The sequence below is a fragment of the Electrophorus electricus genome, chromosome 13 (genome assembly GCF_013358815.1).
Source record: "Electrophorus electricus isolate fEleEle1 chromosome 13, fEleEle1.pri, whole genome shotgun sequence".
NCBI lineage: Eukaryota > Metazoa > Chordata > Actinopteri > Gymnotiformes > Gymnotidae > Electrophorus > Electrophorus electricus.
The window spans coordinates 4,662,178-4,686,033 of record NC_049547.1 but is presented as its reverse complement, the minus strand read 5'-3'; the positions used below and the strand labels follow the sequence as shown (position 1 = coordinate 4,686,033).

At 47.7% G+C, this 23,856-nt stretch overlaps 3 protein-coding genes across 10 annotated transcripts in view; 2 read left to right on the top strand and 1 right to left on the bottom strand.

Moving 5' to 3' along the window:
* Nucleotides 1–16,116, top strand: part of asap2a (ArfGAP with SH3 domain, ankyrin repeat and PH domain 2a) — a 44,173-nt gene extending 28,057 nt beyond the window's left edge. The window contains exons 6-29 of one of the 3 annotated variants that reach the window (XM_027012889.2): nt 1,854–1,983; nt 2,200–2,285; nt 3,205–3,280; nt 3,571–3,657; nt 4,136–4,144; nt 4,779–4,882; nt 5,169–5,238; nt 5,506–5,593; nt 6,829–6,877; nt 7,094–7,260; nt 7,738–7,871; nt 8,251–8,345; nt 8,540–8,729; nt 8,928–9,013; nt 9,126–9,241; nt 10,051–10,118; nt 10,211–10,318; nt 10,517–10,736; nt 11,539–11,673; nt 11,799–11,925; nt 13,046–13,104; nt 13,295–13,374; nt 13,573–13,692; nt 14,277–16,116. In XM_027012889.2, coding sequence (XP_026868690.2) covers nt 1,854–1,983; nt 2,200–2,285; nt 3,205–3,280; nt 3,571–3,657; nt 4,136–4,144; nt 4,779–4,882; nt 5,169–5,238; nt 5,506–5,593; nt 6,829–6,877; nt 7,094–7,260; nt 7,738–7,871; nt 8,251–8,345; nt 8,540–8,729; nt 8,928–9,013; nt 9,126–9,241; nt 10,051–10,118; nt 10,211–10,318; nt 10,517–10,736; nt 11,539–11,673; nt 11,799–11,925; nt 13,046–13,104; nt 13,295–13,374; nt 13,573–13,692; nt 14,277–14,351 — 2,479 coding nt within the window. In that variant the 3' untranslated portion in view covers nt 14,352–16,116. Of the gene's footprint in view, nt 1–1,853; nt 1,984–2,199; nt 2,286–3,204; nt 3,281–3,570; nt 3,658–4,135; nt 4,145–4,778; nt 4,883–5,168; nt 5,239–5,505; nt 5,594–6,828; nt 6,878–7,093; nt 7,261–7,737; nt 7,872–8,250; nt 8,346–8,539; nt 8,730–8,927; nt 9,014–9,125; nt 9,242–10,050; nt 10,119–10,210; nt 10,319–10,516; nt 10,737–11,538; nt 11,674–11,798; nt 11,926–13,045; nt 13,132–13,294; nt 13,375–13,572; nt 13,693–14,276 lie in introns of all 3 variants that reach the window. The other 2 variants (XM_027012887.2, XM_027012888.2) reach the window with 2 other exon arrangements.
* Nucleotides 16,117–17,407: 1,291 nt separating this feature from the next.
* Nucleotides 17,408–21,099, bottom strand: itgb1bp1 (integrin beta 1 binding protein 1). Of its 6 annotated transcripts, none has more exons than XM_027012869.2 (7): nt 20,953–21,099; nt 19,939–20,060; nt 19,771–19,849; nt 19,536–19,666; nt 19,254–19,346; nt 18,699–18,848; nt 17,408–18,246 (listed from the first exon to the last, which is right to left on the bottom strand). In XM_027012869.2, the coding sequence occupies exons 1-7, from the start codon at nt 20,996–20,998 to the stop codon at nt 18,175–18,177; spliced, it is 693 nt and encodes a 230-aa protein (XP_026868670.2). In that variant the 5' UTR covers nt 20,999–21,099; the 3' UTR covers nt 17,408–18,174. The 6 variants fall into 6 exon arrangements, with proteins under 6 accessions (XP_026868670.2, XP_026868672.2, XP_026868673.2 ...); XM_027012871.2 differs by having other exon boundaries at nt 19,934–20,060; nt 20,953–21,060; XM_027012872.2 differs by lacking the exon at nt 20,953–21,099 and adding an exon at nt 20,774–20,848 and having other exon boundaries at nt 19,934–20,060.
* Nucleotides 21,100–21,311: 212 nt separating this feature from the next.
* On the top strand, nt 21,312–23,826 carry iah1 (isoamyl acetate hydrolyzing esterase 1 (putative)). The gene is made up of 6 exons (XM_027012868.2): nt 21,312–21,527; nt 21,613–21,665; nt 21,743–21,891; nt 22,012–22,173; nt 22,255–22,376; nt 23,076–23,826. Exons 1-6 carry the CDS (start codon nt 21,387–21,389, stop codon nt 23,241–23,243), a joined length of 795 nt encoding a protein of 264 aa, XP_026868669.1. The 5' UTR covers nt 21,312–21,386; the 3' UTR covers nt 23,244–23,826.
* The last annotated feature ends 30 nt before the right edge of the window (nt 23,827–23,856 follow it).

The window sequence follows — 23,856 nt, the reverse complement described above, 5'->3', positions numbered from 1 at the left end:
CACCTCTCCCAGTTCCACTGCCTCTCAGTTCCCTGGGGGTCTGTACACTAAAGGCTTTTGCTAATCCCTGGTAAGTGTTGACAAGTGTCTTTACATTTCCAGACAAAAGGGAATGTAATACTGTTTAGAGCGGCACGCTGGTATGTGAGCACCCCATCATCAGCGTAACCATCTGTTTATATCTGTGAGAAAGCGCTTCACTGTCTGGCTAGTGTCATTCAAGCCATGGTCTCATAAGCACTCTTAGTGCTTTGAATCTAATTACTGTATGCAGATGGTCTAATGAATACTGGAGACCAAAATTCCTTAGCAGGAAAGCTAAATAAATAAAGCAGAATTGTCCTTTGATAACCCACTGGCCTAAAGGATTAGTAGTTCGGCAGGAAGCATTGGGTTCTAATAATTTCTTTGTCAATTACAAAACTGTTTAACTTTTTAACAGCATGGCTGGCTTCATGTGAATGTCAACATGCAAAAATGTCATTTCCATAATTCATGGGTCTTTCTTCGGTGCTGTTTTGTTTTCATATGGTTCTAGCTTTTGTTATTTACAAGAGCTTTAAAAGACAGGTACAACTCTTCCACAAGAAAATTCACTCTTCCCATATAAACTATTGCCATTGGTTTAAAAAGAAACTTTTTTGCTGACACTGATATAGCTGGATAGTATGAACTCAATGTTAAAAAAAAATGTGAATGACTCCTTTTTTTGGTTCTTCAGCAGGAAGTGATGTGGCAGTATATGAGTGGCACTCCGGTTTAATTCTGGCAGCTTGTATGTCCGATGGAAAAATCCTGGTTACTCTGTAAACTGTTCAACGGCTACCACATGCTAACACACCACTTTTTTATTGCCTGAATCCGTTTATCTTCTGCTCGTTGCTGTTTCCACTCACCATGTCTAGTCTATGGGTTTGAGGAATGGCTTTGGGTTCTGTCAACATCTTGACAAAGATGAAAGACCCAGCGAGCTTTAGTCACTGGCACAGGTTCCAGAGGTGGCCATTAGAAACTTGCTTTCTAATGGATATAATTGATAGTCACAAAAGGGCTTTTTACTTCTGATCCTTAGCTTTCATTAATAGCAAGAGGTACACCCAGTTTTTTTTCCTCTTGTGCAGTTTTAGGTCCCCAAAGCATAATGAATGTTGGTATATGGCTTTTTAAAAGTGCCAAAGATATCTACGATGTGTGAATGGCTCATCTCCAGTTTGGCAGTGAGATATTACAGCCTAGTCATGGTGCTGACAGCCACGGCAGTGGTAAATTGGCATAATTAACAGCAGCTGCGCCTAGAAATGAGGTGGCAGAGCGAACACAGCAGGGCTTCGGAAGGGACCGAACCGAGCAGCTGGACGCCGGCTTGAGGGGGCACGCCGGGGGTCAGTCGGCAAGGCCGACGGCCTGCTGCTTCCAGCCTCACTTCCTTCAGCCAGTCGTGCGTGAGAGAGGGTCCTGGGCTACCAACTCGGGCCTCGTCCTGAAGAACACCGGCCGGCATGCTGTGGCCAGGGCATCCCACTCCCAGGCGCATCCGAAAAAGCTGCAGCAAAGCCAATGCCAACTGTACAAGTGGAGCAAAATTGGTATCGATGAATAAATCTAGACATGGTTAAGCAGGAAATAATCTCTCAGATGAGGTAAAAGGCCTTAACTAGACCTGGGGTGCTAGCTCTGGAGCCCTGTGCATGTGATAGGTCTTCCTTCCCAAGGAGGAAGCCCTTTATCCATAATCCAGGGTGTGATATGCTGTCGGGGCATATGGGAAAAGAATGCCCTGTTGCATGATGGGTACTTCTGAGTATGGGAGTGAGGGTGGGATATAAAGGGTCTGATTCCCACCTCTTCTGCAGCACCAAGATCGAGAAGGAGAAGAAGGAGCACGCCCGGCAACATGGAATGATCCGGACGGAGATCAGTGGGGCAGAGATAGCGGAGGAGATGGAGAAGGAGAGGCGCTTCTTTCAGCTTCAGATGTGCGAGGTGAGGAGGAGGCGTGGTGACTGCCGGAGAGAGCAGAATGGAGGATTCTGAATGCAGAACTCCGGCATTGTGGTGTCTCCACTAGTAATGAACTTTCCCCAGCTAGATGGATTTTCCATCTGGCTTTTTGGGAAGATGTATTATGCGAGAGCTCAAGAGGTTGCAGGTGTTGCATTGTTTGAGTCAGTTTTATGTCTGGTTGGTGTTTCATTGCAGTACCTTCTCAAAGTAAATGAGATTAAGGTCAAGAAAGGCGTGGACCTGCTGCAAAACCTCATCAAGTATTTCCATGCACAGTGCAAGTAAGTCCCCCGTCCTTCCCTACAGTCTTTTGTTTGTTTGTTTGTTAAAGAAGAATGGGGTGGTGGTGGTTGAGATGAATACTGTCCATTTCAGAATTGAAATGCTATGCCTGAAGCACAGTATGAAACATAGTACTAGTCAGAAGTCTAGATACACCTACCATTTTGTTTTGACTATTTTCCACATCTTAGAATAATAGAACTACCAATCCTTTGAAATAACATGGAACTATGTGGTGACCAAATGTGTTAAATGAGCCAAAACTCTTACACGTTTAGACTAGTCCAAGCAGTCATTGCTCTCGTGGGAGGTTTGCGCAGTTTTGGAATTCTCTCAACCTGCTCCATGAAGGAGTCGCTTGCCAACAGTCTTGAAGTTCCCACACATGCTGAGCACCTGTTGGCTTGCAAACCAAAGTTTGAAATGAAGGGCTATTTTTTCTGGAAGAGCATTTTGAAAGACATGTTTAAAAATGTTAGATGTTTTGTTTTGGAGATAAATTTACCCAGAGACAAGACTTTTCCGTTCATATTTGTGTTAGAAACAAATGCAAGCAGTAACCTGTAGTCAGGTGTGTCCACATCTTTGAAAAGTACTATGTCTATGGAGAAAATCTAAAAATGGATCTACTTTTTAATATGACAGACGTCTAGTTCCTAAAAATACTCTTTAGCTTCCCCAGTAGTATGACAGAGGATGTATACTTCTAACACTGAAAGGTTAGAAATGACCTCATTCTGTAGGTTTTACCCAATTATTTCTGAAGGTCGGGTGGAAATTGTTACTTGGAGAGGCAATTTTTAGTTCAGATAGTAGCTCTGTAAGTGTGTGTGTGTTTGTGAATGTCAACAAGCTCTTAGAGAGATCGAATGCTAATTTTGGGTGTTTTTAAAGCTGACTAGACATATCTCCTCTCAGTTTCTTCCAGGATGGCCTGAAGGCAGTAGACAACCTCAAGCCTTCCATTGAAAAGCTGGCCACGGACTTGCACACGGTGGGCATGCCACTAGCAGAGCCATTTACATACGCTTGACTGCTGCTGGCGGTTTGTTTTCTGTTCATGGCTTTTGAAATTGTTAAAGGAAGTTGTTTGTGGATAACATTTTACACAGAGAAGTACCATAGTATTTTATTCGAATGAATGACAACACCGCCTCGGTATTGTAAACCCAAACACACCTCTTAGTGTTGAGTGAGTGAGTCTCTCATTCTGCTAGGTGTATTTTACACAGCCCTGAACATGTCTGTTATCGTGGCCGCCTGCTGACTGGGTATCTCTCACAGATCAAGCAAGCTCAGGACGAGGAGCGCAGGCAGCTCACACAGCTACGGGACGTGCTGAAGACGGCTCTGCAAGTGGAGCAGAAGGAGGTAAGTCTGGCCTGGACCCCCATCTCACCAGCCCCCCTTCACCCAGTAGCTGGGAACGAGGCCTGCCCTGCCCTGCTCTGCCCAAGGTCTCTATGAGACGCGGGGCTGCATTTCATCCGACATTCATCCTAAAACGTCCACCCGAGATCTCGTCTCGCCCCCAGTGAGCGCAGTCTGCTCTTTATAAATGACTGAAGAAGAAAACCAGCCCTTGGTCGTAATTCCATGCACAGTTTGTGCCACGAGCTCTCGGTCCTCACAAATTTAACAGCTTTCTTTAATGTCATATTAAGACACCAGAGGACAGATGCTTGTGCCGGAGCAGTGGAGAGGTTGTTTATCTTAGCGGTCGGCGGCGGTGTTTGCTTTGGCACGTGCTGTGTTTCTGTAGCTGCTGTTGTAAACCACGCGGCGTTTAACATGTCTGACAGAATGCTTTTCCACTCTTCTTTAATGCTTCCGTACTTGACCAACAAAGTCTAGGAGAGTAAGTGCCTTCTTGCTGGCTTCTTTGCATGCTTTTGTACCCGTGCAGCAGGAATGTTTGTTGCATGGCACTTGGATACTGACTTTGACAGTTACATATTAAAAACTGCCTGCCCCTTTAAATTTCCTGTCCTTTAAAAAGCTGCAAGAACTTCATTTGAGACATTGGATGAGGTCATTCAGTCATATGTCCAGTAGAGCACACATCAACCTTCACGTCACTGTTGCCGAGTTGATAAATTGGCTCACCTCATATGATAAGATATTTGACAGTGCTCTCCATATCAAATATTAATTTGTTGTGGACTCAGAAGCAGCAGCCATAGAGGGCTGATCTGACTAGCTTGAGAAGTTCTCATGTTTCATTTCTATAAACATATTTGAAATTAACTTCTGTTCCTGCTGTGTCCAAGCTTTGCTAGGTCCTTTTGGCTTGGGAATGTGTTGCAAAACAAGATCCTCTCCCTAGGGCCTCTGGTGAGGCCACTTTAGCCATTTCCTCAGAGGAAGTGACTACACTGGATAGCAAAAACAGATATTTTCCCTTCCCCACACTGTATGACCAGCCACTTCCTGCACTGCTAACCTACATTTACATACACATGTTCAGTGCATTAACATATGCTTATTTGTAGGATTCACAGGTGCGTCAGAGCGCCACCTACAGTTTGCACCAGCCCCAAGGGAACAAAGAGCATGGTACCGAGCGCAGCGGGAATCTGTACAAGAAAAGCGATGGGTGAGGGGTGTGGGTGAGCGGTGAGCGGTGTGCGTGAGCGGTGAGGGGTGAGTGGTGTGGGTGCATGGTGATGGGTGAGGGAACCTTGTTAGAGTGGCACCCAGGACATGAGCTCATATTCATTAGTCTGACTGAAGCACATGGTGCATTATTCATCACAGGCTTGGAAAAGCCTTTAACAGTAGTGAGTTTAGTTAGAAGTGTGTGTGTGTGTGTGTGTGTGTGTGTGTGTGTGTGTGTGTGTATGGAGGGGGCACAGTAGGATGACTCTTCCTTTTTCCCCCAGGCTGCGGAAAGTTTGGCAGAAGAGGAAGTGCACGGTGAAGAACGGGTACCTGACCATCTCCCACGGCACGGTGAGGGACCATGGTGCTGACCTTTCACCTTCAACCTTCTCCCTGCTGTTCTGTTACCTCTATCCCCTTGTTCTCAGCGTCTGCAGACGCGACCCTGCCCGCCTGGCTGTCTTCTGCTGCGTCTTAACTAGGAGACCAGGCAGCCTAGTGATGAAGTCTGTCAGCTTGCTCTGTTTCAGATGAGACTGAGAGATCTGATTTTCTATATTTTTCTTTATATCTTTTTACCACTTTCTTTCTTTAACTCGTTCTCTGTCTCGCTCTTAGGCAAACAGAGCACCAGCCAAGCTCAACCTTCTGACCTGTCAGGTGAAGCACAACCCAGAGGAGAAGAAAAGTTTCGACCTCATCTCGCGTATGCCGATCTTCTCTCTCACACACACGCAAACACACGCACAGTGCTGAAAGTTTGGCTCCTCTGTAAACGTGCTGAAGGCTCTTTTGTGAACTGGCCGCTGCAGGGAAGGGAGGTTTGTGAAGGCCCAGCCGGGCAGGAGGCAGCTGGCATTTCCGACCTGCGTGGCAGCCACAATGCCCTTCCTCTCTCTCAGTTCATCCTCCTTTCACAGTGCAAAGAAAGGCTCTGTTTTTCTCCTGGACAGGCTGGACGGCGCTGAATAAGAGCCTGGATGAGCATCAGGACAGGATGCCTGTCATGTTGTTGAACGCAGTGTAACCCCTTTCTGCCTAAAATGAAATGAGAAAGCTGGCTTGCCCCGTACTTCTGACTGGGCTGTGATCTCTGCTTTCCTCCGCCGCTGAGGTCCTGCTGCAGAGTTAATGGCACTTGTCAGTGCGTGCAGTACAGATGAGGCCTGGATGTAGCTGGGAGAGTCTAGTGGAATGGGTACTAAGACAGAGTCTGACACACACACACAGGACAGTAGAAGGGGAGCTTTGGGAGACATGTACCGACCCTCAGTTTCTTGGGTTCGGGAGCATAATTTGTTCAGTGTTGGTTAGCGCCAGCCTCCACACAAAGCTGCTTACACATTCTCGACCGTGTTTGTAGGACATAAAGGTTTCAAATGTTTTGTGCATTATGGTGGATATAAAATTCCTACCACCCCCACAGTGTTTGTAGTCCACAATAAACCTACGGCATCGGGAGTCCCGTACACTACAGCCCAGATGTTCTGTAGCTGCGTGTTGCACCATAGAAAACGCCCTTCGTGCCAGCAGACCTTTGATTGGCTTTAAGTGTCCCGCTCCTTTAAGTGTCCTGGCAGCAGGCGGGGCAGTCAGACAGGGAATAGGGAGCACAGGGGCTGTTGTAACTCTACACGTCTCACTGCCCCACCCGACAGAGGCCATGGAACAGGGTGTAGCCTGTACCCACTGACTCTACAGTTGTGGGGCACAGAAAGTGGTCTGATGATAACAGTGCTGTGTGCGATGGGAAGAGGGTGAGGAGTGTGACGATCATCACTGCGCTAGGGGCAGGATGCTCTGCACTTTGTGAATGCCAGAGGCCTGATATGAATGATGTGCCAGTGTCCGCCGGCTGTTTGAGAGCCGTCTTCATGGTCATCCCCTTCCGCTTCTTTTATTGCATTCCTCTCACTTTCCCTTTCTCTTTGTGTCTTACAGATGACCGAACGTATCACTTTCAGGCAGAAGATGAGCCAGAATGCCAAATGTGAGTGCATGTGTGTGTTTCAACCACAAAAAGGATACCTTTGAATATACATTTCCTTTTTCCTGAACTTGCTAATTGCCTCCTTCCAAATCCACTACTCAAGTTTTCCTCGGTGCACTCTTTTCCTCTGCACCTCTTCCTCTGCCCGTGGTGTCTGGACTCTCCTCCCCTCTCCTCCCCTCTCCTCCACTCTCCTCCCCTGTCCTCTCCTCACAGCTGGATCTCGGTGCTGCAGAACAGCAAGGAGGAAGCACTCAACAACGCCTTCAAGGGCGACCAGCACGTGGGCGAGAACAACATTGTGCAGGAGCTGACCAAGGCCATCCTGGGCGAGGTCAAGCGGATGGCGGGCAACGACGTCTGCTGCGACTGTGGCGCTCCAGGTGAATGGCCTAGCGACAGGAGGGAAGGAAGATGTGGGAGGTGGAGAGAGGTGGAGGGAAATGAATCAGAGGAAGAAGGAGAGGAAGTGGATTTTGTCATTTTGAACTTGGCCCGAAAAAGTTTCAGCCCGTCTGAGCAGGGAGATGTGTGCGTTTCGGTTGCGTTCGCTGAATGAAAATTTTCATGATAACTACTCAGTTCCGTTGTCAAGTAAATCTCGATGAATATGGCTGCTAGTGTGTGGTTTCCTCATGCCAGAATGCTGGAGATCAAAGTAGATATGAAAACATTATACTCAACACTTCAGGTCAACCAGGAACCACTATGGTGTGAAATTGAACCTATAGAAGCGAACAGATTCAATGACAACAAAGTGTAGGAATTTCAGACTCTTGGCGTTGGGTTTCTCTGACACACCACACCTTAAACCTGGCTTCAGTGGAACTTTGTGAGCATTTCTTTCCTGTTTCCTCCAGGTCCCACATGGCTCTCTACCAACCTAGGAATCCTGACCTGCATAGAATGTTCCGGAATCCACCGGGAGCTGGGAGTCCACTACTCCCGAATCCAGTCCCTCACCCTGGATGTCCTGAGCACATCAGAGCTCTTGGTTGGTGGTGCCGATCTTCTGGTGACCGTAGATGCCTCTGTTGGTGTAGAAGAATGCTGCACACGCCGTGCGGCGCTCTTTTGTAGAGTTGTGCTGAATCTTTTAAATTCCATCTGCATGGTTCCCATTTCTGTGGGACCATATTAGAACATTAAAGGTCACATGTCTGATTGCATGTGAGGGTTGTTAACACAGACATTCTGAACATTACAGAACATTACAACACATGCAGCTTTCATTACAGTCATGTGGATGAAATGAACCATACGGTGTTGGAAAGAGCAGTTTGTGTTGGAAATGCACTGTGGTTGTGGTCTTCAGTTAAAGAGTGATCCTCAACTTGGGGCGTTTGTGTGTGTTGGGTGGGTGTGTCCCGCAGCTGGCCAAGAACGTGGGAAACGCTGGCTTCAATGAGATCATGGAGGCCAGCCTGAGCACAGAAGATGCAGTCAAACCAAATCCAGCCAGTGACATGTAAGACAGGCCGTCTCTCTCTGTTTGTCTATCTCCGTCCGTCTGTCTATCACAGGGCTGACATCTGTTGTTATGGTTGTTATGGTGTTTTTCCAGACCTGTACCTTCACGCAGGCTTTAGTGCATCCTGCACATCTCCCATTTTAGCCTCCCAAGTGCTTCCGCCTCCCCATCCACTCCGCTCTGTCCCTCAGGCAGGCGAGGAAAGACTTCATCACGGCCAAGTACACGGAGAAGCGCTTCGCCCGTAAAGTGAGCCCCGACACCACCTCCAGGCTGCGCACGCTGTGTGACGCAGTGAAGGCTCGCGACATCTTCTCCCTCATCCAAGTCTACGCTGAGGGAGTGGACCTGATGGAGCCCATTTCTCTGGCCAATGGGCATGTGAGTCGACTCGCCTTTGCTCTCCGATTGGTTAAACGGGTTTCCTGTGGTTCCGCTGAGGATTGAGCTTGGTTGGGAATGTCCAAGTCGGAGTGAAATGGACAAAGACTGATCAAGAGGTGCTAAGTGAAGATTGGGGAAGCCCCATCATGTTTCCAGGTTACAGCCCTGCTGTTGTGTGCTTGCGCGCTCTTGCAGGAGCAGGGTGAGACGGCGCTGCACCTGGCCGTGCGGCTGGTGGACAGGACCTCGCTGCACATCGTGGACTTCCTCACCCAGAACAGGTACGGCCTCCCTGGACACTGCCAACCCTGCCGGAGAGCATTGAGCCCCTTGCCCAGCCTTTAGGATGCGGAAGGCGTGCGTGCAGCCCAGTCACGTGCCTTCCTTCCGCAGTGCGAACCTGGACAAGCAGACGGTGAAGGGAAGCACGGCACTCCACTACTGCTGCCTGACGGACAACAGCGAGTGCCTCAAACTCCTGCTGAGGGGAAAGGCTTCCATCGACATTGGTAAGAGGCTGGCTGGTGCCGCTTCCCATCCGCTCCGTGACCCTCTGCTGCAGTCTCCTTCCGCTCAGGTGCACAGCCTGGTTTTGCTTGCTCCCTCCAGGCCAGGATCACAGAGGGTCCCGCCTTTTTTTGGCCGCTAGGTTTCCCAGATACTTTAATTCCATTTGCTTGCATCCTTCCACGTTCCTGGCCTGTCAGAAGCAGGTTTGGAAGCCAGGGAGCATTGAATGTGGCAATAAGAGAGGCAATCCGCTGCTGGCAGCATTCCTGCTGCAGAGTGTGGGAATCACACTAATTAGAGCGTGCCGCAATACAGCTCGGCCAAACCAGGCAGCATGGCACAGGGTGTCTGCTTGTGTGTTTGGCCAAAATTTCTCCTTTATGATAAGAGACCTGGTAGGATTATTTTACTTTGTTTAACTAAAGGTGTAGACCTCATGTATGTGTATGTGTATGTCTATGTATATGTATACACACACACACACACACACACACATATATATATGTGTGTGTGTGTATACGCTGTGAGGAGGAAGTCCCCTCTAATTCAGCTGAAAACTACTGTAAACATAAGAGCTTTGACTGACGTCCACCGCTCACTTCAGTCGTACCGACCCCATCCTGACCTTTCTCTACAGCCCCTTCCTCAGAGCACACTTATTACACTTATTTCCACGCAAAAGATTTGACAGGCTGGGAAGATCACCTCCTGGAAACTTCTGGGTCAATTATTATAGTTTTATTGTAGATTATAGATTGTTATAATTATATGATGCTGTGTGTGTGTGTGTGTGTGTGTGTGTGTGCAGCTAACGAGGTGGGCGAAACCCCACTGGACATCGCGAAGCGTCTCAAGCACCTGCAGTGTGAGGAGCTGGTGAGTTTGTGCCCAACGCTCTCTCTTGGCTCGAGATGAAAGATCCTCAAAGCCTCTGTGTAGAGCTGAACTCTGTGTGCACTCTGTCTCAGCTGAACCAGGCACTGGCGGGCAAGTTCAACGCGCACGTGCATGTGGAGTATGAGTGGCGGCTTCAGCACGAAGACCTGGACGAGAGCGATGAAGATCTGGACGAGAAGGTGCCCACCCTCTCATTGAGAGGCAGCGGTAACGTGCGTAGCATGTTTACTAAGGCTGCAGACATAACCACACATTGGGATTCTGCAGTCTTCGGTCTACATACTCGTATATCGCGAGACTGCCATTTCAGATCTGCATCCTTAGGATACATGTGCACGTGCATCTGGCTGTCCTCTTGACGACCTTTGACCCCACAGCCCAGCCCCTTGCGCCGAGAGGAGCGGCCGGTCAGCTGCTACACGCCGGCTGGGTCAGCGCTGCAGGCCGCGCCCTCCGGCCTACCCAAGGACAAACAAGAGCGCCGCTTCCTGCCCAGCGTGGTCACCAACGAGACGTACGGGACTGTCCTGAACAGCAACCCCCCCGCCGGCATGCCCACGTCCTCTTTGGCCCCGCCGCTGCCACCCCGAAACCTGGGTAAATCCCGCCTCCGCTTTGATACTCAGGATGGAAATGAAAAGTGCGTCGATGGGGAGGGAGGCGGAGTCTCTTTGGGTCTGTGCGGAGAGTGGGCGTGGCCACCAGGACATCAGCACTTCAGGCCACTTTCTAGAACAGTCTCCAAAAAGACGTGTCTGGCATGCTAGCACCGGCACCGTATGTGATGGCTCGACTTTCATTTTCACAGTACTGCTTGTGGGGAAGAACGGGGTGGAGTTCAGCAGCTGTTTCCTCATTTGAGAAATTTATATTATCCTGCTTTATGGAAGAGAGTCGTGCCGAATTTCACTGAATGACTTCTTAATCTAACAGACAGCGTGCTGCCACTCGCTGAGTGTGAACTCTTGTCAACGCCTGAAGGGTGTTTTCATCGTGCTGTGTTCATCCGCAGGGCTGTTATATCAGGGTTGTATCTCATCGTTTTATAGGGCCTTCCACCGCAGACACCGTAGTTGGTGGAGGTCAAAGGTTGAAGGGTCATAGGAGCTGTTGTAGTGTGCGGTGCTTGGTTACTGAGGTCTCGTCTTTCAGGACAGGAGGCCTGCAGTTGCGGATTTCGCGCCGGGCCCCGTCCTCTCAGCCTCTCATGTAATTACACCCAGATGCTGCACTGCTGGCCTGGTGCAGAGAAAAAGAAACTGACGCGCATTCCGGAACTTTCTCGAGGAACCAAACACAATGTCCTTTGTAATGTGGTGAGGCTGAGCGAGCCGCTTGTTTTTTGTGGCTAATGTCTCGCTATTTCTCTTTCACTCTCTCTCTCACCCTCCCTCTCTAGCACAACTGGCTGGTCTCCAGGGTTCTCCAGTGTGGAAGCCTGGCTCCGTAGACCTGGCAGGCAGGCAGAGGTCCTCCTCGGATCCGCCCAACATGCACGCCCCTGTGCCGCCCATGCGGGTCACCTCCGCCTCCCGTGAGTCTGCCCTGCACACCGCAGTGGAACACCGTTGAGCCCTGTGACGAGGATGCTTGGGTCTCTTCCACTTTGTCCACTTGACTTGACAGTAAGCCACAGCAATAATGCTCTGCTCCCTGTAGTCATAGCACCAGCTGCCCCGCCTCCTCCTGTCGCTAAGACAACCGGTGTGATGGAGGCCATGAACGTGCACCCCAAACCGGGACAAGTGCTGGTGGGACAGAACATCAACAGGACCACCGCCCCCAGGTCAGAACGGGGACGGACGCGCACGCACGCACACACACACACACACACACACACACACACACACACACACACCTTTCTAAATGATTCATCTAATATGGGTGAAAATCCTTAAAATCCTGTTTCATACCCATAATGCTGGTTCAGGTCTAAAAGATCTGTATGTCTGTGCCTATAAACGTATGAAGGCACCGAAGAAAACGCAGGTCCCCGCATACACACACATTAACACGGACGCACTCTTTGTAACCCCCACCTACTGCGCTGAGCTGTGTTAGACGCTCCCAATCCATACAATGACAAAGTAAGGATAATGCAGATTTTCCCAGGTACAAGCCTGTTTTTCCACTGTAGGAAAGGCCAGGTCACGTCAGGCCATTCTTGGCTGTTCCGGGATTTTGAGCCAGGTTACGTTTGCACTGGGCAAGCAGGACTAGGAAGTATTTGAGGCAGAGGTGGATTCTAGCCACAATTATGTCACTAAACAGTTCCAGTCACCGAGGGCTGTTTTTAGTCTGGGCTGTTTTTAGTGTTTCTTTTTATGTGTGCAAAATAGCACAGAACATATTCAAATATTCAAATGAGAATGTTGATGACGGGAGCTGGCAACAGGAAGAAGCTCTGTTTGTGTAGAGCCAGTCAGTGAAGCTCAACCCCAACAGTTCCGCAGCTCTGAGCGCGGTCAGCTAACAGCGCTGAGAAAACGGTGCAGGACACGGCGTGGACGTGCCTCGTGCCGAACCGCCTCCACGTGGGAATGTGGCCGGAATAGTTACCGTTTGGTCCTCTGAGTGGAAAGGAGGCAGCGCCTCCCCTCTTTTGCCTGGACCGCTCCAGCGCACGGTGCCGCAAGTGTCTCTCTAGCGACCCTGCCCATTGGCCGCAATAAAATGATGGAAAAGATGCCCACAGGGATCTGCAGCTCTGCCGGGGTCATTAATTCTTATTTGAGACCCGTTTTCAGGTGCGTAAGGATGGAGGGGCAAAGATGTGGGACACTTAGTGTGTTTAATGCCTCCCCAACCCCCTCACCCGCTCCATGTGGCCTAAATCTAGGTTCTCCAGCTCTGTGTCATGGACACTTAGCTCTGAGAAGTGAAGCTTCTCCTTTTGTTGATTGCAGCTCCGACAAAGGCGTCAGCAAGGGTCCACTGGTGCACTCGGACTCCATTGAGAGACCAGGTAGATGTCAAAGAAACTACTTGAACTGTAAGTGGATGGTCTGCTGTTATAGTCCAGCTAGTGTAGTTCTCTCACCGTTCAGAATAAAGATGTCTGGCAGGTTCCAGTTGAGAGCAGAACTGAACTGTTATTGTGTTTGGAAGTGTTTTGTTTTCACTGTGATATAATTTTCCTCTGTTTCGGCGAGTAGCAAGGGAAGTTCCTGGATCTCTTCAGAATGCGACTGCTCAGGCCCTGCCTCCTGGACAAATGCCCAGGAAAGTGTACCCGGTAAGTCTTGTCACGTTGAGAAGAAGCTCATGAAGTTCGAAGCTGGAAGCTGAGCGAGGACAGCGCTCTGTGGAGACATATTCGCCAAAGACAAAACTGGAGTTTCTATATCTGTGACAAATAAGTCCTCTGTGTGTGTGTGTGTGTGTGTGTGTGTGTGTGTGTGTGTGTGTGTGTGTGTGTGTGTTCGTATGTTAGAAACAGAGGCCCAAGCGTGTGAAGGCCATCTACAACTGTGTGGCAGACAATCCCGACGAGCTGACCTTCACCGAGGGCGAGATGATAGTGGTGGACGGTGAGGAGGACCAGGAGTGGTGGGTGAGTGTGAGCGCGAGTGCGTGCGAGCGTGCGTGTGTCGTGGGAGTTGAAGAAAGGCCTGAGAGTCCCAACTACGTCCGAGGACAGCAAGAGAAAGTGCGGGTCAGAGACGTTTGCGTTTTCTGGAGCTCTGGTTTCCACGGCCGCCGGGACACACGTGATGACCTCATCCTCCTCCTGGTGGCTGTCCTCTCCTCCGATATCTTCCTCTGCGCCTCATCGAGAGGGCGGGCAAATCTCTGAACCTGCACCCGTGGGCCCCAAGAAGCGCCCGCCCCCAGAGACGCACGTGCAGGCCCGGGGAGGAGCGCCTCTCCCCTGCCCGTGCCTGAGTTGTTTATCAGCCATAGCAGCTGCATACATCCTTAGCACGGGAAGTGAACAAGGGGTCATTTGTTTCCAGTGGAAATGCCACAAAGCTCTAGCTTGACTGCATGTGTGACTTTTGGTGTTGTCGCTCGCGTTCTGTGTTAAAGCGCTGCGGCGAACATGGTTACACAAACCCAAAGCTCACACGTCTCCCGTAATCCCTCATAGGTGCGGATAATGACCTGTGTGTCTTCCTGTTCTTACTCTTCCCCCAGCTGGGCCATATAGAGGGAGAGCCGCTGAGAAGAGGCGCGTTCCCCGTCACGTTTGTGCAATTCATGGCGGACTGAGAGTCGGAAACCCGAGCGGACCGCCCCCCAGCCTTGCTGCCTCTCCCCTCGCTAAGCTCCCTCGTCCTGGTCGCTTCACCGAAGGTTTATGCCTGCACTGACACCTGCCACACCCATAGCTTCCACCAGCCTGCAGCAGGGGGCGCCGTTGGACAGCCATTCATGCTACCTGTTCCTTCGCTCCTACCCACCATCCCTAACACCTACTCACATCGCTCCTCTGTTATTGTACAAGTTTTTCTGGAAGTTTTAAGTTTTACTTTTTTTTTCTCTCTTTTTTTCTCCACTGGGGGGGGTGCGGAGAAGTGAGTGTAGTCAGCGCCTTTGATGCAATAACTGCGGTGTTAACTTTGCCTCTCCTGGCTGTAGTGCGGAGACGGAATACACTGTAGAGATGAAGACTCTGTTCACAGCACGCCATTCCTCTCACTGTGGAATGGAAGATTCCGGAAGGCCCCTTTTTCACGTGTGGTGCTGTTTGTACCTAGCTGAGCAAACCTGTGAATCCGGTCCTGCTCACGCGCGTTCCATGTCGGGCATGGTTGACGAGGACAGGTTGAAGGAAAACGGAGGAGGTTTGACTGTGTAGGGAGGCCGGCAGTAACCCGGGAGGTTGGCACCAGCCCTGCCTCCCCGTGGGGGTGCCCCGCTGTCCCCGTTTCCACCCACGTCGCCCCACTTTGGAACATATAAATAGACTTTCTGCTGTTCACACCTGGGAAAGCTCTGGCCCTGTGCTACGTGCCTGAGTTTAGGTGGAGGGTGGGGGCAGGATAAGAAGCAAAACTGTAGACCTAGTATGTAAACCCAGTATTTTGTGTGTGAGAGAATTTCTATTTTGTGATGAATGGCAGTTCATGGAGTAATTCAGAGAAAAATGAAGGAGCCCTGTGAGGGACCAGGGCTTGGGGCTTGTGCTGTGACTCGCTGGCGGCACCCAGCATCCTGCTGGCTCTTCCGCAGTTCAGGACAGGGTAGTGTAAATGGTGGTCTCTCTCTGTGGTCTCGGTCTCACTCACTCACTTTAACATGAAGCCTCGTAAAGTTGAACCTTTAGGTTCATGTGGCCTAAAGTTCCCATAGTTCCACGAGATCTCCTTGTGTTTTTGAAGGATGTTTTATTAATGTTGGGGAATTCATGTCTGACCAGCTTACAGGATATGTGGGACAGGAGCAATGTCTCTCTCTCTCTCTCTCTCTCTCTCTCTCTCTCTCTCTCTCTCTCTCTCTCCTCATTTCTCTGGATCTATTTCAGGGAAAAATTGATCCATTCCTCATATCTAGTTAACAGACGTGGAGATTGTAGATGTAATGTACAGGCATACATTTTATGTGATGGAGTTTTGATGTGGTTGCAGAGCAACTCTATAGATTGTGTTATATATAACATTTAATTAAACAAGACGCGTAGTCTCTGTTGAGCTCAACATGGTGACCTGTAACATTAGTAGCGAGAGGAAATGTAATTACTTTCTAGAATATTCCTCTGGCTTTTAACTCACTGGAAATGAACAGAACCTGTCTGTATGGGACTGTAAATAATTGAAGACTTATGTGCCTATTTAATTGTAAACTGAAGAAAACAAAAAACAAAAGGAAAAAAAACCATCTGTTTTGATGTTGTGTATCAATCCAGGATGCCCATGTAGACCTTCAGAGAAAACTTATAACCAAGACAAGGAAACCACTTAGATTCACCCTCATTTACTGTGTCCTGTTGACTCTAATACTGTACAAATAAATGGAAAACTGGAAGTGAACCAAAGCCATGAGTTGTCTTGCTATGTTCTCTTTGAAGTACAGTAGAAATCGTGTGCTTAAATACAGCCATTCAGCATGCTGGGTTTTTAGCAGTATTGTTATACACTGCCTGGCCAAAAAAAGGTCACACACTCTAATATTTCATTGGACCGCCTTTAGCTTTGATTACGGCACGCATTCGCTGTGGCATCGTTTCCGCAAGCTTCTGCATTGTCACAACATTTATTTCTGTCCAGAGTTGCATTAATCCCCCCCCAAGATCTTGTATTGATGATGGGAGATTTGGACCACTGCTCAGTCTTCTCCTGCACATCCCAAAGACTCTTAATGGGGTTCAAGTCTGGACTCTGTGGTGGCCATTCCATGTGTGAAAATGTCTCATGCTCGCTGAACCACTCTTTCACAATTAAAGCATTCCACTTTTTATTAATGCATTGGACAGTTCTTAACCCGATTTTAGTAATTTCAGCAATCTCCTTAGATGTTTTCTGTTTGATGCATGCCAATAATTTGACCCTTCTGAAACAGATTAACATCTTTTCCATGACCACAGGATGTCTTTCGACATGGTTGTTTAACAAATGAGAAGCTGCTCACTGCATCAGTTAGGGTTAAATTTACATTTACGGCATTTAGCAGATGCTCTTATCCAGAGCAACTTACAAAGGTGCTTTGTCATTTACTCATAGAATATATACAAGTACAGTATAGTAGGTTAGAATTAAATATACCAATTAACTAGAATACTGTAGAATACAGGGATGAATGCTGATACCTAGAAGTGCAAAATACATAAGGTCTATATTAAACGATGATAAGTACAATAAACAATAAGTGCTAGTTTGTTAAAAAGCATAAATAATGCCCTACAATATAACAAAATATACAAAATAACTTGTTGCTAGCTGAAACAAAATCACTCATGCAGTAATTATCCAATGGAAGGCTCTTATCTATTTGCTTAGTTAAATCCAGGTGATGTATTAGTGTTCAGTCCACATGCCCATGGACTGACACCAACAAAATTAGCACTGCGCTGCCCTCTAGTGGAATACCATGATAACCATCGCTAATACCCAGCAGGGTTCACTTCTGTTGTGCACTTCTGCAAACTTTGAACATCAGTGCATATCAGTATATATCAGTATTTGTTTTGTACCAAATGACCTACAGGAACTGATTGCCTATCACACAAGCAGAGCCGAGTGGAATTAAGGGGTTTTAGGCATCGTAACTTTTTTTTTTTTTTTTAAGTCTTGGAAGGACCACAGTTATTTGTTTTTATATACAAGTACTTTATGTTGTATAATGGTTTAATGTTTTTTTTTTCCACACTTTGACATCAACAAACTACACCACAAAAATGAATCATAGCACACAGTTTCATCAAGGACAATGTTAAAAGGGTTTTAAAAAGTCAAGGGCATAAACGAGTTTTCAATAAAATCACATTAGTGAAAAGTTCAATTCTGTTGTACCATGCTAGCTGATCCGATCCCATCTGGACCAGGAGGTTGGGAAACAAGGAGGAAGGTGCGGTGGGGGTCAGGCACACAGTGTGCTGGGCAAGAGGAATTTACAGCATTTCAGATTAAACCTTCACACTCCGTCGTACTGATTGTATTTATTGTACCACCGGGAGCAGTAATCCCAAAAGATGCACAGGTGCCATAAAGGTCCTGGGCTATGGTAGCACAGCACTGAGTTCCATGTATATTTACATTAAATAGTATTAAATAAGGTTAACAGACTGGACACGGACCTGCGGATGTAAGGTGATGGTGCTAAGGGCAGTGGTGCCCTATAAGACTACTGACTGGTCTAAACACTGCTCCTGATGGAGTCCCTTACACACTGGCCTGGGATCAGTTTGACTTCACTTTGATCTTAATATTAAGAGGAGAGGAGCAGCAAGGCTTCAGACCAGAGTGAAACATTTTGACTTCTAGACACAGTAAACGTTAGCCAGGGCTTCCAGAGCCTGAGGGACAGTGCTTTGCCACTGTTGGAGCTCTGCATTGAAGGCCTGGCTTTCCGGAAGAGGGATGAGGAAGAAAGAGCCTCAGGATTTCTCAGAGGCCAGAGCACAGTCAAAGGAAGCTGAGAGAACTTTACAGATGGCCTGGGCATGCTCCTGCAGTGGACAAAACATTTCACAAAGGATAATGCGTAATTATATATGGTAAATACAATTTTTATATATGAAATTGTATGAAAATACAATATTGCAACACAACACTCCAGATGGCTGTAAAAAATTCTCATATCTCCATCTATCCATTTTCCATTGATGAAATGTGAAATGCACTTGCAGGCAAGGATGGTACGGCTAGATCACAAGATTTTAAAACAGCTCCACAAATCTTTATATAGTGTGGTATGCAGCCCAGTCTGAGCTACAGGGGACCCCGCGGTCTTCTCACCTCTGACCCACCCAGCTCAGCGCACGCAGGGCTAGTATTAACTGCCAGCAGAATCGGTTGTGATAAAGTAGGGTAAGAAAAGCAGGTCTCAAAAGTGGGTCGTGCGCGGTGCCAGGCCGGGCTGGGCCAGGCCGGGCCGTGCGCCTCTTCTCTGCAGACTCACCGCGCTGCTGCACTGGTACACCCAGATACTGCACTCCTGCTGCTTCACGTCGGTGGTGCTGAGTGCCAGCAGGTTTTTGCCGGCGCCTAGGCCGTCGTCATAGCACAGCATGCGCACGACCAGGTAGAGCGGGTGCCGGTGCAACACGTCCTGTCGAGGGGGCAGGAGACAGCGATGCCCGTGTAACTACAGCAGAAGGCACACTGACCCTATACACAGTTATCTATGTTATGGACTCCTGCTTTGTAGCTATGCCAATATATGCATTTCACAGTCGGCTGGAATCCACTGCGGGCGCAGCTATACGAAGCGAGTCCTGTACCCTGTGTATGTTACCCTCTGGCCGCATTTCGTGACCAAGAAGGGACTAAGTAAATATAGTCTACGTATACCTAGTAAAGGGATCACTCAGTGCACATGTAGTGTAGGGTGCAGCCATACACTACAGGTGCAGCCAGAGGTTTTGGAAGGGAAGTGTAACGTAGGAAACGGCAAAACCCAGCAGTTCCCAGGAAAACCCAGGAAATGTGAGTGTAGCACATCATGGAGACTCACACACTGGTCCAGGGATGCCACTTTGACTCCGTACTTGGACACTCCCAGGATCATCTCCTCTTCCCCGGGCACAAACGGCAGCTTTCCATCTTGCTTTGAAGTGAACACAACGACAGTTTGCAAGAATTAAACATGGCCAGTGTCTATGCGCGGTCCGAGCAGTCGGCACTTTGATCTAATGCACTGAATTTGATCTTATCCCAATATGTTTAGGACAAAACCAACCATCCAAGCCAGCCACACTTCCAAAGCCTTTAGTCACTACAATAATCGAATGACTACCTGAGCTGCATCGATATAGCTGATCAAGTCTAGTGGTTCCTGGAGAGTTTTGCTCATCTCGAAGTGCAGTTTCTCAATGCAGCCCACATATTTCACTCTGAACTCAGCACATGCCTCGGATGCACTGTTACCTATGGGGTTTGATATGAAGGAGTTATTAATGAGTAACTTATCAACGATGGACGTTTAATGACTGAACACTTTGTTCCTAGAGAATGCGCTCATGGCAGCTAACCTGAGCTCTTGGTGGAGTCCGTGTCGAGGCTGGCAACTGTGCTAGACCTGGACAGGCCTCCCAGGCTGGAGTCTACAGACTTGATGAGGAGAAGGCTAGGGTTAGTCTCGTGGCCCCGGGCCGGCCTAGTGCTGCACAGCTGGAGGACCCCAGTGGCTCTCACCTTACTCTTGGTGCTGATCTCGCTGCTTTGGGAGCTGCTGCTGCTGTGACGCTTCTTGACCTTCCGGAACATTCTTCACCATGACGCCAGCACTCCGGGCATCCAGTGTTCCAGCAGACAATGGGATCTAAAGGAATGGGAATGAACCTTTTTACCGAGAAACTGGAGCGCCATCATGGAAGACGGATTATTTTATATGCTGGCATTGTAAACAAAAGCAATAAGAATACTTTCACTGCTGGGAATGTTCAGGCAACCTTTAAACACAATAAGCAGTGAACTTAAGGAATATTATTAATAACGGAAATATACTTGATCAGGTCGTTAAGGTATAAATATGTCAACTCCTCTTGTATTCACATTACTACTTCTCAATAACTGTACCCAATATGAAGATAATTTGATTCTTACAGCAGAAACAGGATAACCGAACTGACTCAAGAAATAAAACCAAGTACACTAACTTTCTTTTTCCCTGATAACATCACGTAACTTGAATGGCATGCAGGCAGAATGGCATGCAGGCAGTCTAGAAAGTGTCATGACAGCTAGATGTCTCTGCCGAACTGAACGCAGTGTGCTGTTCAACACACCACGACAACACTGTTCTCTTAAACGGTCTCCGGCTTTGGGAGCACCAGTTCAAAGTCCTGGGCACGCAAACGAGACTCAAAATCTTACTTCACGGTGCTGCTACCTACTAAACTCTCGTTGAAGCGACAAATGAAAACCGAAACCTTAAAGCATCCGTGCCCGGGCTTCAAGCCAACACCCAGGTAAACCCTAGCTATTAAACTGTGCGTAACTTTCCGCAGAACAAACGCGCCGCGGATACACTACCAAGCCACCGTCCTGAACTGGTCCATGACATTCCCAATGGCGCTAACGGAAAGCCGTCGCTCGGATAAACACTCCGCCCCACACCCACGTCCACGTTAACTGTTCAAAGCGCAAGTCCTGCCGTGTGTTTCGGTGCATATTCCGCATACGGACACCTTAAACCAGCACGCAGGGCGTACCTCTGTTGGGAACTGGTTGCGGGCCAGTTTGGAGGCGCCGTTTCATCAAAGTGGCGAGACTTGCACTGACACTTCACTTCCTCTCCAACACCACCCAGCTCCGCTTAAAGGGGACGGAGCATTCACCCAAAGTTTACGGACAATAGACAGCGTGGTTGGGGTCAAATGTCCACCTTGACTGACACTTCATGACCTGGAAGTTTAATATTTTGCTTTATGAATGGGAAGAACGTTTGTTAGAATACTGAATCAATGTAAAAGGATTTGACGGGAGTCATACATATCGGTAAATAATTAATACTCTAAAAACAGAAATTAAATAACCAAAAGGAATCATCCGCGCCATTGATTACTCTAAAGATATTTCAATTACATTAAATTTCTTTTAAAATGTTTTCCAATTCATGCTGACCTCCTTACGATAGGAGGCGCAAATGAGTAAATCTAGCACTTATACCGAGCTGCCCGTAGTGAAATGGTCAAGGCATTTTAAAAACGTTGTGGCTACATTTATGACAATGTCTAAAAGCATTACTTGGCCCCGAGTCGTTCTCTTTGGAGACTCGATTACTCAGGTAGGTCCGTGTGAGGTTAGGCCATGTTACGGCCGTATAAACGCGCACAGGTTATTCCAGCTCTGAAACGCCTCGTATGCTTCAGTTTTCGTTCCAGGCGAACGGCTGGGGCTCCGAAATCGCAAACAAGCTTGCGAGGTTAGCGTCTCCCGTCGGCGGGCTTTTACATTTACACGTGTTCGTTTTCAGTCCCTACTGATTCTGCCTCTTGTCAGAAAATGCGACGTGGTGAACAGAGGCCTGTCCGGCTACAACTCCAGGTGGGCTACGGTGGTCCTCCCTCGCATCATTCCCAAACGCGCCCCGGACGCCTCCATCGCAGCGGTCACCATCGCCTTCGGTGCCAACGACTGTTCCCTGGAAGGCAAGAGAATTCCCAGTTTTCTCTAACTTACCCTGAGTACTTTCCAAAGTACGTCTGTTATATGATCGTGCGTCGTACATCGCATATCTGTTATACAGTTAAGTCTTTTAAACTTTTCAGATAAGAATCCACAGCAACATGTTCCATGTGAGGAATACAAAGAGAACTTGAAAGAAATGGTTAAATTCCTCGCCTCAGCCGGGGTGTCTAATGACAAAGTTATATTAATTACACCTCCACCACTTCATGAGGAATGGTGGGAGAAAGAGTGCATCCTGAAAGGTATAGCTTCTCTTTCCCTTCAGGATTTGTACTCATGTGGAACGGAGCTAGTGCTATTGTTCATTTCTTCCTTTACTCCAGGCTCATCCCTGAACCGTCTTAACTCTGTGACTGGGCAATATGCCCAGGCCTGTGTCCAGACTGCAAGCCACTGTGGAGTGGATGTATTGGACCTCTGGTCCCTTATGCAGAAAGATGGAGAGGTCTCTCTCTCTCTCTCTCTCTCTCACACACACTCACACACTCTGATGAACATTACACATGCAAATAATAAAGGGTGTGATCATACTTGTAGATGTTCCCCTGGTCCAGACCAAATGAAAAAAAAATAAATAAATAAATATATATATATATATATATATATATATATATATATATATAAATATATATATATATATATATATATATATATATATATATATATATATATATATATATAAATATATATATATATATATATATATAATATATACACACGGTTACATTTTAGTCCTGGTTTGCTTAGCATTCACCCTCACCAATTTATAATCGAACCAGACATCTCATCCTGTTTGGTTCTGTTAAGATGCTTTTGGTTTGTATTGTGTTCCTACTGAAAAATGAACTGCACCAGAATTAGTTTAGAAACGGACGAGACCCACCTGCTTAGGTGGTCTGCCTATTTGGCACATGAAAGGAAGTGTTCACACTTACTCTAACGAACCGCATTGACAGAGCAATCGTGCCAGGGTTCCCTTTATTCGAGCCCAAGTTACACATCTCAACACACCCTAAGCTGGAGGCACAAACAACCAGACTAAGCTGTTTTTCCAGATGACCTTAAAACATGTATGACCATGACTTAAAATCTGCTGTGTTGATATTACAAAGGGTTACAAACAAATCCAAATCTCTTCTTTCAGGATTTCTCAGTGTACCTCTCAGATGGCTTGCACCTCTCCGACAAGGGCAACCAGTTTGTGGCTGAACACCTGTGGAGACTCCTGGAGAGTCGAGTGGCTGACTTGCCTTTCATCCTGCCGTACTGGGCAGATGTAGATCCCAAGACCCCAGAGAACAGCCTGCTGTGATTAGACTGAGTAGGCTTGACGATCCCTGAACTGCACTGAGGCTCTCTGGTATGGCTCCACGATGACAACTTGCCTAAGTAGTTGGTGCTTATGAAGCTGTACTTGTTTGAGAGCAGGGCCAGGATTAATAATACAGGGGAAAGGTGGCATTTTTAAGCAGGGCTTTCAGCATTGGCTGGTGCTTCTTAGGTTAAGAATATATCGGTCTACAAACAGATGTATGTAGTTGGATCAATGGAGCACAAGTTTCCAAGAATCTGTACAGATGAACTGATTCTGATTGACTGGATTGTTTAACAACTGCTGGTCAAGCTGGTTACAGTAGTGGGGATATTGGACTTTTATTAAATAGTCACACATTGTCTTTAGATGCTTTTTCAGATGAAAAACCACCAAGACGTTTCACACCTATACACATGCGCAAAAAAGCTCAGTGCATCCAGATTTTTCACTGCTTGAAAAGAAGAAAAAAAAAAAAAGTGATGACCGTTAATGAGGACAAAAGGTTTTGTTCACTCATCCCATGTCCAAAATGTTTAGTGAAGGGTTGTGTTCATGTTCTTAATAAATGCTTACTTTTGCAGTTTGTCACAATAATATACATGCACCTATG

Excerpts from the sequence above, each read along its gene's own strand:
- iah1 (XM_027012868.2), top strand. The coding sequence starts at position 21,387 with ATGAGTAAATCTAGCACTTATACCGAGCTGCCCGTAGTGAAATGGTCA. Across the intron at positions 21,666-21,742 it reads ATCGCAAACAAGCTTGCGAG|AAAATGCGACGTGGTGAACA; the intron begins GTTAGCGTCTCC and ends GCCTCTTGTCAG. Across the intron at positions 21,892-22,011 it reads CAACGACTGTTCCCTGGAAG|ATAAGAATCCACAGCAACAT; the intron begins GCAAGAGAATTC and ends TAAACTTTTCAG.
- itgb1bp1 (XM_027012869.2), bottom strand. The coding sequence starts at position 20,998 with ATGAAACGGCGCCTCCAAACTGGCCCGCAACCAGTTCCCAACAGAG. Across the intron at positions 20,061-20,952 it reads GCAACCAGTTCCCAACAGAG|ATCCCATTGTCTGCTGGAAC; the intron begins GTACGCCCTGCG and ends CCATTCCTTTAG. Across the intron at positions 18,849-19,253 it reads TGGCATCCCTGGACCAGTGT|GACGTGTTGCACCGGCACCC; the intron begins GTGAGTCTCCAT and ends CCCCCTCGACAG.